General features: G+C 37.8%; 1 protein-coding gene across 2 annotated transcripts in view; it reads right to left on the bottom strand.

Moving 5' to 3' along the window:
* MSRB3 (methionine sulfoxide reductase B3) overlaps window positions 1-14,088 on the bottom strand; it is a 197,263-nt gene that overhangs the window by 46,173 nt on the left and 137,002 nt on the right. For both annotated transcript variants that reach the window (XM_075209448.1, XM_075209447.1), the window contains one exon: window positions 4,791-4,819. In XM_075209448.1, coding sequence (XP_075065549.1) covers window positions 4,791-4,819 — 29 coding nt within the window. The remainder of the gene's footprint in view (window positions 1-4,790; window positions 4,820-14,088) is intronic.

A 14,088-nucleotide genomic window follows, 5' to 3' on the forward strand; every position in this document is an offset into this window, starting at 1 on the left:
AGGTGGGGGCTAATTATTTACGGTGAGGTGAAGGAACCTTTAATTTAATGCTGGAATGGTTTAGGGCTATCAATTGAATATGGGGCCGATTTTAGGGAGGAGGGCTATTTATTAAATGTGAATATGAATTATTGCCAGGGATGGTTGTGGAAAATAGCTATATTTATTAAACTTTACTGCTATTTAATTTATTGCTGGGACTGTTTGGAGGGAGGGAAATGGGTTTTCAGTAAATGGGTATACTGTTAATTTAATGTTGGGGCTGGTTGGAGGGGAATAGGTCTATTTATTAAATGTGAATATTATTATTGTGGGGACTAGAGGGAGGCCTAATTATAAAACGTGAGTGCTATTGTTTTAACACTGGGGCAGGTTGGAGTTTTCTAAATCTCATGTACCCATTTTTTTCCCAAAATAGGGCATCCAATATTCCAGGATCAAGACAAGAAAGAACTGAGTTAAAGAAACCAGATGCTACAAGTGGTGAAAGTGACCAAGACCGGTAGGAGAGCAGGACAGTCTGCCAACTGTCCTGAATCTGGTGGGGCAGTCCTGAGTTTGAGTGACTGCCTCATAAATGTAATGTTTTATTATAATGTATGTATCAATGTCCGGCGGCACATAGTTTCTTTCCTACTGGAACTGAGGTGGGCCTGTGTACTTTAAATGCCAGGGCTGATTTTTAGTCCCAGTCCGGCCCTGCCTGCCTACATCGCGCAAGTTGTGAGGTATAAATACACTAGGTAAAAAACTATTTGTTAGATATTCCATCCTTTTTTACATTACATAAATACAAAGGGAAAATAAATGCAGCATGATTATAGGTAAGACATCTTTCCATATCAGATATGTGTCAACTGGTGCCAGACTGCTAAGTAATGTGTGCAGGTAATGTACTTTATATAGGGGTCTGTTTTAATCAAGGCAATCCCAAAAATATATTTTATACCACAAATATCATAAAATACTAAAACACACTATTGCAGGCTGTATCCTTGTTAACGTTTGAATGGATTTCTATATGATTTGTGTAGATAGACATGGAGGTCTAATTAAATCCAGACTCCTAAATTTTGTTCATGATTTCATGGTAGCAGTATGCAACTCAGGCTTGTTAATGAAGGCAATGCACCTGGTGGATTTTAGATGTCACTTCTCTCCTATAATTTCTCATTAGTTTCAAATTTATTGTACATAGTTAAAAGTATGCTCATTAAACATGCACCACTATATAATTTATTCTTTCAGAACCTTGTATCTGTTTATATTTGTCCCTACACATTTCTAGGGGTATAAAACACATCTTTTAATTTATTATACTTACCCACTTGCTTGTGTGTTTAATAAAAAAAGTTAATCTGCACATTGTACAAAACACAGATGGGGGAACAGGAAGCAACAAGCAAGGTGAGCAAATTGATTGAGACACATTCAGATTGTGCACAAATCCTGACAGTATTCTGAGTCAGAATAAAATAAATGGCAGTGTGGTGCAGTTTTGGGACAGACTGAATCCAAAAGAGAGCTGACACACCACATTGTCACTTTCTACAAAACAATGATGACTAAGATGAGTAAACTACACTAGTAGGTCCTAATAGCTGGCATGAAATAGTGGGCCTTTACTAACCATACTGGATGTGTACTGCAAATCGCTTTGGTCTTGGCAGGAAATCTTCCCAGAGCACTTCAAAGGGCATGACTACTTTTCAGGTCTTTGGAGATTCCTTCGCAAACTAGAAGTGTCAAATCGTTTAAGAGGAGGCTGAAAAATGTTAAGAGGCACCCTGTGCAAAAGTATAAATGTCACATCAAAATCCAATCTCTTACAATTATGCACAGGAAGTTGAGGTCCACAGTGTTGTTTTCAAATGGTGAGGAGATGGGTAGTGGAGGTGTGGGCACAAGGAGATAGAAGCTATGAAAGGTGGATAAAAATGTGTAAGCTGAATATGGTAGTGACAAAGTCGAGGATGACACTAAGGCAATGGAAATGGGGAACAGAAAAGAGTGTAGTGTTGTCAACTATGAGGTTGAAGTGGGGAGGTATGGTGACCCTAGAAGGAGGGAATAAGATTAGTTCTGTTTTGGACATGTTGAGTTTAAGAAAATGATGAGATATCCATGAGGAGGTGGTAGAGGTGCAATTGGCTGCACAAGACAGAAGGGAAGGGGAGAGGTTTTGGTGTTGTCAGCATGTAGGTGAATCTGGAGACCAAAGTAGCTGATTAGTTCCCCAAGAGAGGATGTGTTTGGTGAGAAGAGGGCCAAGGACAGACCTTTGTGGGAATCCAATTGGAAGAGGGAGTGGAGTCAAGATGGAGCTGGAGATTGAAACACAGAAGGAGCTTTTGGAAAGGTAGGAAGTGAACCAAGAGAGGACACTGTCACCAAGGCCAATGGAGTGAAGAATGTATAGGAGGAAAGCATGGTCACAGTGTCAAAAGCCAGTGAGAGGCCCTATAGGATGAGCAAATGACCCTTGGACTTTGAAGAGAGAAGATAATTGATGACTTTAGCAAGGGCAGTCTGTGGAGTGGAGGGGAAGGAAGCCAGACTGGCTGGCTTGAGGAGCGGAGGATAGTATAGCAGTAATAGAAAATTAATATGATTGTAAACCACTATATGTTATTTATCAGAAAGAAAGTTGCCTATGCCTTACGTAATCAGGATAATGTGTAGGTCATGTGTAAGTTATACATTCTAATTTTTTTGGCTGCAACATACAAATGCTACAATACAATGTGCAACAAAAAACACTTCAATGCATTATTAAAACCAGAAATATAAAAAGACTTTAATGTTTTATGGATAAGGCTAACAATTATTGCTTGTCTGTCTCTCCAGTCCTTCATGTTCTAAATTATTTCCAATGATGTTAAAATACATTCATGTGAAAAGATTATGTAATGTAAACACAAAATCATTACAAAGAAGTAAGAGTCTAACAATGGAAGCAAAACTGTTACAATATGCCATTTGACTTATAACAAAACTGGCCTTATTTCAAGAAATTGGCACAGAATAAGAGACAGTCCTATAAAATCCATACATTATATTCTGATATATACATGTGTATCGCACATGGCTATCTAATTTGTGTTTAAAATTCAGCTTTTTGTAGTGGATCATTTCTCTGTGCAAAGAAGACAGTACTACAATGAAACAAACAGTGGGCCTTGCTAAATAATCAACAAAAAGGCAAAGGTAATTATTTGAGACACAGAAGATTTTTTTTTATTAAACACAGTATCAAAAATAATACAGTTGACTCAGCACAACTATTTTCTTCATAGTCTAACTCACTAGACTACTATGAGAAAGTTTATAGAAAGCCAACTTTCAGATTGTGAAAAAAATTAGCAGAATACTACCAGTGTCATCTGTAAGACCAAGTTATTTTGCTTTGAAATTAGTTTATTGTAATTCAAAATTTGTCACTACGAATGAGCACATTACTTTTAGCTAAGTGTCATGAATGAGCGCCACATGCACAGCACATCAACTGTGCGATTCGCACCTATCCAGAAGTCAATTTAATACAATAAACGTGTTCCATTGGCATGTACCACTCCCAAAATTGCAAAATATTGTGGTCACTTATGTGAAAAAAATGCCAGTGCACTGCACATATTTTCCATGTACAATTGTGCATATTTTACTACATATAAAACTGTACTCCCCCATTCTGAATTTTTATTGTCAGTTGAACACGTGATTTCTGGTTCATGACGGACACATGTTTTTAAATAAAACAATAACCACACACTTGCTCCACCTGCTTTATTAATTTAAACTTATTGCAATAAAGGAATATCAGGGCAGACTTTATTTTAACTAACTTTTGTGTCTACTTGTGCACTCTACTTATAAAAATCAAGACATGTGCATTATTCAAATGCTCTGCAGATTCACGCTAAATACAAATGTGCATTTATTACATTACAACAATTTCAGAAGAATTAGAATGCACTAATCCATATATACTGCTAGATAGTCCATATGTGACTCCCCGATCCATGGATTTATATTTTCAAACATTTGTAAATGACCCCTACTAGGACCCCACAAGACATAAAAGAGTATTATTAACACTATCAGGTATTTTAGTAATAACCAAACCTATTATTCTCTAGCTAAATTAAACATTTCACTGCGATGATACTTAATTTATTCAAGTAAAAACACTCACACTATATAATCACATTCATGTTTCTGTAAGCAACTTAAACTATTAGAAATAGGAAGTTATTGCCTTTAAAAACTGCATGAGAAGGTAGATGTTGGATATTTTTCATTTTTGTAAACATGATATATAAAGCTGACCTCATAGCAGGCTACAAGAAATGCAAACTTAAAAATAAATATCATCGTGATCAATTTATTTATATAACGCCACTAATTCTGCAGCGCTGTACAGAGAACTCATTCACATCAGTCTCTGCCCCATTGGAGCTTACACTCTAAATCCCCTAATTTACACACACACACACAGACTGAGAGAGACTAAGGGCAATTTAATAGCTACTTGTATGTTTTTGAAGTGTGGGAGAAAATCAGAGCACCCGGAGGAAACCCACGTAAACATGGGGAGAACATACAAACTCCACACAGATAAGGCCATGGTTGGGAATCGATCTCATGATCCCAGTGATGTGAGGCAGAAGTGCTAACCACTAAGCCACTGTGCTGCCCACAAATATCGCAAAAGAACATATGTTCATGATTGTCTTAGTTATATGTTTCCAAACAAAAATATTTTAAGGATTGAATAGTGCAGTCAGACATACCTGAGCTGGAGTCAAATTTTTTTTCAGATCTGCAAGAAAAGATAATAAGCATTTATGTACATATGTGATCTTGTAGTCCATAATTGTAACTCTGCGTAGTAGTTAACATTTGAATATAATTCCCAGAAACATTCTGCAGCTGAGTGAATATACAGTATATGAACATTGTGCCCTAACCAATCACATTACTTAAAATGAAATGTCTATTGCCTATAGACATAAATCTAACAATTCGTTAGAAATGGTTGGGATTTCTAGATACATAGCATATATAGAATAAGAGCAGATACTAAAATCTGTATCCAGCATATCGAAGTAGTGTGAAATTGTGCAGCAGGGCAATACTTTACAAAATATGTACAAGATAAACCTTAAAAATCATTGGGGTATGGGACACACATGGACACTGTGGGCCTGGTTCATTAAGGAAAGTAAAGCAAAAAAAATAATTACTTTTCACCTTGGCAAAATCATGTTGCATTGGAGGGGGAGGTAAATTTAAAATGTGACAGATTTATAGTTGAGGTAGGTCATGTCCTAGATCAACTTTAAATTTCAGTGTACAAATAAAGCTATCAAATATTTGTGTGCTACATGACAAAACAGCTAGTATTTTCCTTATGTGCAAAATAATAAACTAATTTGCACCCCTTGCATTGTAACATGGTTTTGTCCAGGAGCAAACTTTTTTGCCTTACTTTCCTTAATGAATCAGGCCCTGTAAGTTTTGTTGAGAAAGTGTATCTAACAGATGAGAAACTCATGTTTCTGCATATTTATACTTTTAAGTAGAAGCAAAAAAGCTGCTACACTGCTTGTTCAGATGAGGTATAAATAAAACAATTAAAAATGATGACTACTTTATTCAGTACAGCTACCAACAGTGACCACATTTGACCTCTCAGCAGCCTGAATTTGTCAGGGCACAAACTCAAAGTGTGGCACAAGGATGTTGGTCCATGTAGACTCCATTGTTGTGGAAAATTAGTTGGTACTGGACCTCAGCTAAAGCTTGCTCAATCTCACCCCACAGATGATGGATTTAGACTTGGTGACTGCAGAAGCCAGTAAATTAAGCTAAATTTACTATTATGGCTACTGGCAACTTTCATTCCAAAACCTTCCTAGCCTTGTGACATGGAATAATTTTCTTGCTGAAAAAGCCACTTTGGGGATGGGTGCACTGTTGACATGAAGGGAAGCATGATTGTCTACATTTATATTACTGTAACTGATAGAGAAATCAATAACATGCAAACTGTATGTTTACCTAATACTCAATGTATATTAGCCATATATTCCATGCACCCTGTGGTCAAACAATAATAAGAAACAGAAAATGTTATATTATAGCATATGTTATATATTACATATATTATATTATTATATATATTATAGCCTTAGTAAGACATTTGTAGCCTCTATTGAGGAGTCAATTATTTTTTGGGTGACCCAAATTACGGCTGTGATTCCCCCTCTCATTGCATGATTCCATCCGCTTTAATAATTATTTTTAATTACCCAGCCACTAAGTATCATGGACAACAAATATAATAACATGACTAATTTATGAAACACATGAAGTGTATTTAACACAAACTAACTGTCCAAAGGTTAAATTAAAAAATACACATTACCTTTTAAATATATATAACCAACAAGGAATTCCCACTTTATAAAATGCACTTTGATTTTATTATATAGATAAAACATCATAGCACAAAATAATTAACTAACAAGCACACACTTACAATCATTAAAACCATTCATAAAGAACTGTGGAATAATAATTTTCTAAATATTAACGCTAGCATCGCCGTCATTATCATTTATTGGCAAGACACTAAAAGACTCTACAGCGCCGAACAGTAGTTATAACAAAATCATACATAAAACAAGTCATACATAAAAACAGATTCAGAAGTGAGACAGAAGGTATAGAGAGCCAAGCTCATTAGAGATTAAAATCTTGAAGGAAAGGGTAATGCTGACACAAAAGGAGGTAGTAGGACTGGGAGTGGAGATTAGGACGGTAATAGGAGGGAGGAAGGATAGACTCAGGTGAAGAAATGGGATTTGAAAGAACACTTGAAAAATTGAAGGCAGGGGGAATGTCTGGTCAGGTTTAGTAGGAAGTTCCAAAATTGGCCAGCACCACAGGCAAAGTCTTGGAGTCAGAAATAAGAGTGTGGTGTTGAGAATTAGGATTGTAGTAAAGATGTAGCCACATAAGAGGAGGTTCAGTAGTCAACAAGGAAGATAATGAGACAATGGGTAACGGTTTTGACAATGTAAAGTGAGAAGAGGGCATATATTCTCAAATACCAACATACATATTGTAGAGGGATGGATTGGCACACTGGGGTATCAAAATTCCGTAGTGGGCCCCACCATGGAATTCTCTCATACCAGTTCACAATAAGGAGACCTCTAACAAGAGGGAGAGGACCTACACCCAGGGCTGCAAACTCCCTGCCACCGGCGCCTGTGCAGCTGGGGTAGTATATTTGCTGAGCTCTTCCAATCATGTATATCAGTAGCTATGATGCTTGCTGTATTGTATGTAACTTGGTGGCTCTCTGTATTGTTCATGAGTTATGGGCAAATTACTGTGCATGAAAGCATAATACTTGCTTAATCTTAGTTGCAGCACATTCCTGTTATTTATCCTTGAGGATGCAATGTGCAGTATCCTTTCTATTGTGACATTATTTTCTCCTCGGTAATTTGATTGAATTTGACAATTTTTATATGCAGTCTCCTAATTATATTGATTGATACCAATATTTATTTGGAGTAATAGCAATAATTAATAATAATAAGTGCTGCTTCTAGAGGCTGGCCATATCCCCTCTGGTGGCTATGTGGTGGTGCGCACACACTATTTCTTGGGCCCCTACCATTGCATTCCCCCCAGTGGGCCCTTCATGTCCGACTGATTTTATGTATCCATAGATAAATACCACCTTTCTCTCTGAACATTTTTAAATTCAAAAGGTAAATCTTTATTTCAATCAACAGTGTGCTAAGTCTTCAATTACATCTCAGAAGGATGATTAAACAGCACAGTGCTTTTGGGGTTCGCTCACTCTTTGTAAAAGAGAAATACAGCGCATTTATAGAGCAAAGCAATAAGTATAGATTGATGTTTTACGGAGTCTTTGATTAGTTTAGGCACTTACAAGTGATCAGTTGTTGCAATTCATCAACTTAACATGTATTGCAAAATGTGCAACCAATAATCCGTTTTTAAATATAGAAGTAGGCATTTTTAAGTATGACATTTCTAAAAAGTTTTTCAAGCAAGTTGTTTGCTATAGGATAATGCTGAGGGCTAATTCATTATATCTGTGATTATGGGATAACACCCCTTCTGCACCCACTTGATTTACGTGCTGTAAGGATGTGAGCACAAGCCTCTTTTCAAGTCAATAAATACATTTGAAACGCAAACTTTATTTCAAGTAACAGAATGCCAAGACCTCAATTATATCTCAACGTACCATAAGCAATTGGCAGTACATAAAGAAAACAGCTTCGGAGATTCCTGTATCAAGTTGATGAGCATATAACAAACAATTGTAAGCTATGGAGTCTCCAGTTATTAGTAATGTAGAGAAGAAAATGGACAAGTGTCTCTCCCTTCAGTGTTCCTTCGGATACTGTACTTATCTAGTCTTGAATGGTGCTTTGGGGCTCTCTCATATGAAATGTGTTAATGTTTCCATTATTCAGTAATCCAGATCAGTAATGTAATGAGTTCTATGGAGATCAAAACAACTGAAAAGTAACCCCTGAGAAAGCTTTTCATGTTCCCATGAAACAGATGTTGGAAACCTTAGAGCCTTCTGGTTCACTTTATAAAACTAGTCGTTATTACCCTCTCACTCTTCAATCTCCATATTGCACATCGATGACCTGGAGTGTTGGACAACAAAAATTCATATTTACAGGGAACAACACCAAACCCACACAAACATGTAGCTCAGGCTAAGATGGAGAAAATATGCCCAGTTACACACAGTCCTGCTTTTTCAAATCAGAAAATACCTTGTCCCTGCGTTATCTGCTTAACCACTGCAATAAATCTAACCCCCATTGCTTACCTAGTCCTTGTGTATTTACAACATCTAATTTCCCTCCCTCCTACCTTTATCCCAGTTCCAGAAGACCCTGCCCGCTTGCCAACTGGTTGTCCAGGTCTCCTGACAATGTCTCTCCCATTCTATGGCAGATTTCCTTAAAAACTGACTATGTACCTCACTTTGTTTGTAGCATCTACTTGGACTATAATGCCTTCACTTTACAGTAATAGTAAACCATATATGTTGTTGTGTGACAGGATTGATTTAATTAATAAAGAGTCAGTGTAATTTATGTTTAAAGTGAGATTAAATTTATATGCTAGTTAAATGTAAGGAGATATGAAGATTTTGCAACCTAAGACAATACATTCTGAATATTTGCCATTCCAATGTGCTATTGAATTTAAACAGAGAGACATACATTAATATTTAACATCCCTAGGCAAGGTTGCATTTAGACAGAGACAACTGCACAGGAAATATACATACTAAAAAAATATCAAGTGAGGAAAATATAACAGATCTAAAGTTGACTGAACTAATCTTTCTGCAATATCTCAATAAATTGTATACATTTATTAGAAAACAATTAAATAATATTAAACCTATTAACAATGCATATACTGTAAACGCATTATACACTTGCAATTACTTTAAAATAATTCAGAATATAAAATGTATATGAAAATACTAGTAGATCTCTAATATCACATCTCTATCATATTTAAATAGTAGATAAATGGAAACAGTTATTAAATGACCTCACATGTCCATTGTTAAGAGAGAGAAAAGGTGAAAAAAATAGTGCAATGATAGTTTAGAGTTTAGAATCTGGAACTAAACAATAGTCCTACTCTAAAACCGCAACATACCAAACATGTTTTAACCCATAAGTAAGCTCCTCTGACCAATCTCCAAGTGGAGAGTGATATGGCTTTTATAATAATCCACAATGCATATCTTGTCATATGTATGCACACTTGGAGCAAGTGTTCCAAGGTTTATACCTCTGGGAGAAATGTGAGCAACTGGTCTGTTTGGAAGCCCAGGTAACTGATCTAAAGCAGACCATTGCAACATTGAGAGACATTGCCAACCTGGAGCAGAGTTTACAGCTCACCGTTGATGCGTTAGCTGAGCAGGGTGGAGCAGAGACAGAGGAGGATGCACAGGTAGGCAGCTGGGTAACAGTTACTAGGGGTAGCAGAGGGAGGAAGAGGCAGGCCAGTTCTGAGCTAACCAATCCCAGCAGATTTGCCAGATTGGATGAAGATACTGTGGAAGGCAGTTCAGAATTGGTAGAGTTGGATGAGACTGCCTCCTCTAGCAACCAGGGGAATGGTCTCTCCAGCATAGAGGGGACCAAAGTTACTCAGGGACCCAGGCAGATTGTGGTGGTAGGGGATTCAATTATTAGGAAGGTAGATAGGGCAATCTGTTACCGGGACCGTGCATGCCGAACAGTGTGTTGTCTCCCGGGTGCTCGGGCTCGGCATATTGCGGATCGGGTGGACAGATTGTTGGGGGGGGCTGGGAATGACCCAGCGGTTTTGTTGCATGTTGGCACCAATGACCGAGTTAGAGGAAGAAGGGGTGTCCTAAAGAATGAGTTCAGGGACATAGGTCGCAAACTTAAGGCAAGGACATCCAAGGTAGTATTTTCGTAAATACTACCTGTGCCACGCGCTAGTCCAGGTAGGCAGCGGGAGATTAGGGAGGTTAATGCGTGGCTAAAAGATTGGTGTAGGAAGGAGGGTTTTGGATTCTTAGAGCACTGGGCTGATTTCTCGGTCAGTTGCCATCTTTATTGTCGTGATGGATTGCACCTGAATGAGGGGGCTGCAGTGCTAGGGGAGAGGATGGTTAGAAGGTTGGAGATTTTAAACTAGGCTCCGGGGGGGAGGGGCAAGCAAGTATTTATGGGATAGACATTGAGAGTAGTAAGGAGGAATTTAACAAGAGTCAAGGGGGTGGAGAGGGGGGAAAGGGAAGCATAGCAGATAAGGAGTGGCCCTTTTTAAAGCAAAAAGAAATACCTAAGGGAGGCAATAAACTTAAGTGTATGCTTGTAAATGCAAGAAGCCTGACAGGTAAAATGGGGGAGTTAGAACTAGTAGCAATGAATGAGCAGTATGATATTATAGGTATTACGGAGATCTGGTGGGATGATGCACATGACTGGGCAGTCAACTTGGAAGGCTATACTCTCTTCAGGAGGGATAGGGTAAATAAAAGGGGAGGAGGAGTATGTCTTTATATTAAGCCAGAATTAAAACCAAGTATTCAGGAAGTTATATACGAGAATATTGGTGATAATATAGAGGCATTGTGGGTGGAAATATCAAGCGGAGGAAAAAGTTCAGAGAAGTTTCTGATAGGGATATGCTATAAACCGCCAGATATTAGTATGATTGAGGAAGCCCAACTTCTACAGCAAATTGAAAAGGCTACACAACTAGGTCAAATTTTAATTATGGGGGATTTTAATTATCCGGATATTGATTGGAGTACTGAGACCTGCGGTACAGCTAGGGGAAATAGGTTTCTGAGCACGCTAAAAGACCATTACATGTCCCAATTAGTAGAGGAACCAACTAGGAACCGGACTATACTGGACCTAGTAATAACAAACAATGTAGACGTAATATCAAATATTCAAGTAAAGGAGCACTTGGGAAACAGTGATCATAATATGGTCTCATTTGAAATTAGTTTCCAGAAACAACGGTATAAGGGATCAACTAGGACTTTAAACTTTAGAAAGGCAAATTTTAATATGCTAAAGGAGTCTATAAAGAGCATAGACTGGGACAAAGCCTTTGAAGGAAAAAATACGGAAGAAATGTGGGCTGTCTTTAAAATGTTGTTGGAAACATACACGTATAAGTTCATTCCTATGGGAAATAAATGTAAAAGAATTAAGTCGAAACCAATGTGGCTAAATAAAAAGGTAAGGGAAGAAATGCAAAGGAAGAAGCGTGCATTTAAATTGTTTAAGTCTGAAGGGTCAGAGGAGTCCTTCCGTAGGTACAAGGAATGTTATAAAACATGCAAAAAGGAAATTAGATTGGCTAAATTAGAAAATGAAAGGCACGTTGCAAAAGAAAGTAAGACAAACCCCAAAAAGTTTTTTAAGTATATAAATGGCAAAAGGATTAAAAAAGATAATATAGGACCCCTAAGAAGTGAGATGGGTGAATTGATAAATGATACTAAGGAAAAAGCAGAGGTATTAAACACGTTCTTTTCTTCAGTATTTACCAGAGAGGAACAAATGGCAGGAGTAATACATAAAAATGGAAATGAAACCATGCCATTAATTAATACTTGGTTGTCAGAGGAAGAAGTCCAAAGGCGACTGAAGAATATTAAGATAAATAAATCTCCAGGTCCAGATGGCATACACCCAAGGGTCCTTATGGAGTTAAACTCGGAAATAGCTAGACCGCTATTCTTAATTTTCAGAGATTCAATCTCATCAGGCTCAGTACCAAGGGATTGGCGAATAGCAGATGTGGTGATGATGTGGTGCCGTTGTTTAAAAAGGGGACGAGATCACAACCAAAGAATTATAGACCTGTAAGCTTGACATCAATAGTGGGGAAACTACTGGAAGGTATTTTAAGGGACAGTATTCAGGATTACTGGTACGCAATAAAATTATTAGTGGGAATCAACATGGATTTGTGAGGGATAGGTCATGTCAAACTAATCTAATTAGTTTCTACGAGGAAGTTAGTGGGAACTTAGACCAGGGCAGGACAGTAGATGTGGTCTACTTAGATTTTGCAAAGGCCTTTGATACAGTACCACACAAGAGGTTGGTTTACAAAATAAGGGAACTGGGTCTAGGAATCAAAATTTGTACTTGGATCGAAAACTGGTTAGAGAATAGGAAACAGAGAGTTGTGATAAATGGAACTTTTTCTAATTGGTCAAAAGTCTTAAGTGGAGTACCTCAAGCTTCCGTGCTGGGACCACTCCTTTTTAATATATTTATTAATGACCTTGGTGATGGTTTAGAGAGTAAAGTTTCTATTTTTGCAGATGACACTAAACTCTGTAAGGTAATAAAATCAGAGCAAGATGTAGCTTCTCTACAGAGGGACAAATAAACTGGAGGATTGGGCGGCCAAATGGAATATGAGGTTTAACACAGATAAATGTAAGGTTATGCATTCAGGGATCAAAAATAAGAACGCAATCTATAAATTAAATGGAATTAATTTAGGAGAATCTATATTGGAAAAGGATTTGGGAGTGCTCGTAGACAGTAGACTTAGCAATAGTGCTCAATGTCAAGCAGCAGCTGCAAGGGCAAACAAAGTATTGGCATGCATAAAAAGGGGCATAGATGCAAGGGAAGACAGTGTAATTTTGCCACTGTATAAATCGTTGGTAAGACCTCATCTTGAATATGCAGTACAGTTCTGGGCACCACTCTATAAAAAAGATAATTTGGAACTAGAAAGGGTTCAGAGAAGGGCGACAAAATTGATTGCATCTGAGGAAACGGCAAGCTAGTGCCGAGAAACGCGTCAGGCGGAGTTCACCTTATCTATTGGAGACCTGGAGACTTAGAGACATGGCATTTTTTTACCCACACCCCGGGGTTGGATTAAGTTTATTCTGCTTGTTGACCACACATCGCTTTCCGCGATTTATCTGAAACGGATGCCGACACGGCTTAATCTGTAGGCGGAGGACACTGAACCTAATGTGATCACTCATTATTTTCTACAATCCATTTCAATGGACGCTGACACAGCTAAAACCGCGGCTGGAGGACACTGAGCCCGACGTGCAGGTTTGATGTTTATACCTTCGCTGATACAATCCAGCATTGTTGGCTACAACTCTATTTTTAGGATTATTTAGAGTGGGGATTGTGGGCTGCTCAATCTGCTCATCAATTGATATTTTGTGCCCTCTCTCCTCTTTTCAGCGTGTTACATCTTTTTACTTGCTTGGATTTGTCTGTTGCCATATGACATTCTAAGGAGATTGATTGTGCTGAGGTGCATATCCAAATCAGTCTGGAAATCAATCTAACGAGACTGACATTTAAACGGAAGCCCTCTGCGGTTTCCCTGAATCCACATCCCAATTGATGTTCTAATTGGAGACCATTCAAGCACGTTTTTATTAATTGGAATTACCTGTTTATCGTCACTGCTCATTGCATGTTGTTAATTGGATAGTAGATGCTCCTT

This window comes from Mixophyes fleayi, chromosome 4, assembly GCF_038048845.1.
Source record: "Mixophyes fleayi isolate aMixFle1 chromosome 4, aMixFle1.hap1, whole genome shotgun sequence".
Classification (NCBI taxonomy): Eukaryota; Metazoa; Chordata; class Amphibia; order Anura; family Limnodynastidae; genus Mixophyes; species Mixophyes fleayi.